Source organism: Dendrobium catenatum, unplaced genomic scaffold (genome assembly GCF_001605985.2).
Source record: "Dendrobium catenatum unplaced genomic scaffold, ASM160598v2 fragScaff_scaffold_621, whole genome shotgun sequence".
Lineage (NCBI taxonomy): Eukaryota > Viridiplantae > Streptophyta > Magnoliopsida > Asparagales > Orchidaceae > Dendrobium > Dendrobium catenatum.
This window is the reverse complement of record NW_021319083.1, coordinates 18,114,888-18,117,317: the sequence shown is the minus strand read 5'-3', so window position 1 is coordinate 18,117,317 and position 2,430 is coordinate 18,114,888. Positions and strand designations below refer to the sequence as shown.

General features: G+C 45.6%; 1 protein-coding gene across 3 annotated transcripts in view; it reads right to left on the bottom strand.

Annotated features, from left to right (window-relative positions):
- Positions 1-1,500, bottom strand: part of LOC110105444 (protein OPI10 homolog) — a 1,917-nt gene extending 417 nt beyond the window's left edge. Inside the window, exons 1-3 of one of the 3 annotated variants that reach the window (XR_003700869.1) lie at positions 1,321-1,500; positions 737-1,231; positions 2-58 (exon numbers count right to left, since the gene is read on the bottom strand). Coding sequence is in view for 2 of the 3 variants with exons in the window: in XM_020834953.2 (XP_020690612.1) it covers positions 759-1,231; positions 1,321-1,423 (576 nt within the window). In the remaining variant the exon portion in view is untranslated. Of the gene's footprint in view, position 1; positions 176-611; positions 1,232-1,320 lie in introns of those variants that run through there. The other 2 variants (XM_020834953.2, XM_028695223.1) reach the window with 2 other exon arrangements.
- Between the last annotated feature and the right edge of the window lie 930 nt (positions 1,501-2,430).

Sequence of the window (2,430 nt, the reverse complement as noted above, 5' to 3'; positions counted from 1 at the left end):
GAGACGGTGAAAGGTTGCAATAAGCCGCTATGTGCCGTGAATTTTTTCTGTCACAATTCTGCCGCAATGCCCCAAACGAGGATTTAATTACTTTTTATACAACAAAGCAGAAGCAACGTCGTCCCAAACGCACCCATAAATTGCAGTATTAAGTACTTTTCATTAACAAAAAAACCTGTAAACAGATTGATAGTAAATACATCAAGTTTACAATGAATCAAACAAACAACAAAGCTCTTCATACAAAAATTTTACTATGCATCAATTTTTTGTTTTACTTAATTGATAAACATTCTGCTTCTCCATGGTAGCTAATCGAAAAGACCCCTAAGCAGGATAATTTTGGCTACGAGATACAAATTCAGCCCATCCTAGACAAGAAATCAAACCGCCTTATTCTTATCAACTACACCAATACTCCTTCAAAATAGAATAATTCCGAATCTTTTTAAACATCAAAATAGCATAAAGACACGAGAAATATCCCGCACAAGGGGCATCTGAATATGCCAATGCTTAACAAATTTACGCATTCATTTTATTAGAACTGAAAAATGCACTGAAGATGGTGATAATTTTCCATTTGAATTTCCCTCAAATTAAATATAAGCCTCAACAAAAAAGTTGACCAGCAACCCACCTCAGGGCATCACCAACCCAAACCCTAGTTCTCTTCCAAGACAACAGAGAACTAGCCCATTTCAACACACAAATCCAAGAGCAAGAGAGCTCGTACCTTTTCCCCCAATCCCCACCAGTCACAAGGCAAAGCCCTTGAGGTATGTGGGATCCCGCTTCGCCTTCTCCTGGAACTTCTTGAACCATCGGTCCAGTATATCCATGGGCACCACGAGCCGCGATCCATCCACGCCGCAGAACGACTGCATAAAATTGAAGAGATTCTCACCAACTCGCAGCGCAAGCCGCTCGATCCTCTTCTCGGCACCGGCGTCCACAACTGGAGGCAGCGACGCCAGGTCCTCAACAGATACTCCGATCTTGGCCGCTGCGCCGGCGACCTGGATGGCTCCCGCCGCAGAGTCAGCTATGTCGGCAGGGTCAGGCCAAGGGAGGGAGAGAACGGCAGAGGGGCGGGCGTTGTGGACTGCTCCGCAGAAGAGGAAGGGCTGGCCAGGGACTTGGACGTAGACGGCGAGGGCCTTCTCCGGAGGCAGCAAGGCGGCGTTGAGGAGGAAGATGCACATCTCTCTCACCTCGTAGTAGGCTGCGCCTGCGGTCGTAAAAAAGAGCAATTTGGCATAGCAGTAGGATTTGGTATAGGGTCGGATTAGGAGGAGAAAATATAGGGTTTTGACATACCAACGAAGGTGTTCATGTCGAGAAGCCAATGGAGCGGGTCGATCTGCGAAAAGGCAGAGATATCCATCGGGAAGCTGCGGTCGGGGAAGACAACCCCGAACATCTCTTCTGCTTGGTGAGCTTGTTAATGAGATTGATTATTTTGAGCTAGATCTGCCTCTTTGCAGCGAGCTGGTTAGGTTAGGATTAAATATATCCGATGGAGATTATAGTGGTGCGTCGATGTGAGTGGCGTGTCGATCGACAGAAGGTTCTACGGGTTTCTAGAAGCGTTGAGAGAGTTTCACAGAGAAGATGACCAAATGTTAGGCTCGAGAAGCGGTGCAATCTGCTTGCTGAGGAAAATTATTAGGTTCGGACACCATACGTAAAGATATCCGGTGCTAGAACTTTTATTTGGTCCGGTGAACGGACGTAGAGCTACGTTCGGCCGGCACTGAAATCGTGCCACGTAGCAGCCACAAAACCGCGGACCCGACCCGGCGAACAGTGGGTATGTCACATGTGTGTTTTTTAAATCCATGATAACCCGGTATTGCTAGGTATTTGTCGATTTTGCTCGGCAATAACAAGAAATACCATTATGTGAAGGCAAATATCGAGCAATATCGAGTTTTTCTAGAAAAACTCGGTATTGCTCGGTATTGGTCTTCACAGAGCGGTATTTCTCATTATTGTCAAACAATACCTAGCAATACCGAGCAAATACCGAGTAATACATAGCAATACGCGAACATAGCATTACTGGGTTCCGGTCCGGGTCAAGTTGTCGGGCCGCGTGGTAAAGAGTAAGAGCACGTGGCGCGATCTCAGTGGTGACCGAACGTAGAGCTACGTCCAGTCACCGGACCTAATAATTGTTCCCGGTGCTAAATAAAATTTTGACATGTGAAATGCATATGTGTCCGTGGAATTTTAAGTCAAGTGTGTCAAAAACACATGTAAAGTGCAGGCAAAGCACAGTTAAAGTGCAGTTAAAGCGCAGTCAAAGCGCACTTAAAGAGCATTCAAAGCACAGTCAAAAAGCACAGTCCACATGAAAATTTTTAATTATATTTCCGGACCTATTTCTAGGTCCGATGTCCGGACCTAATAATTTTACGCTTGAAC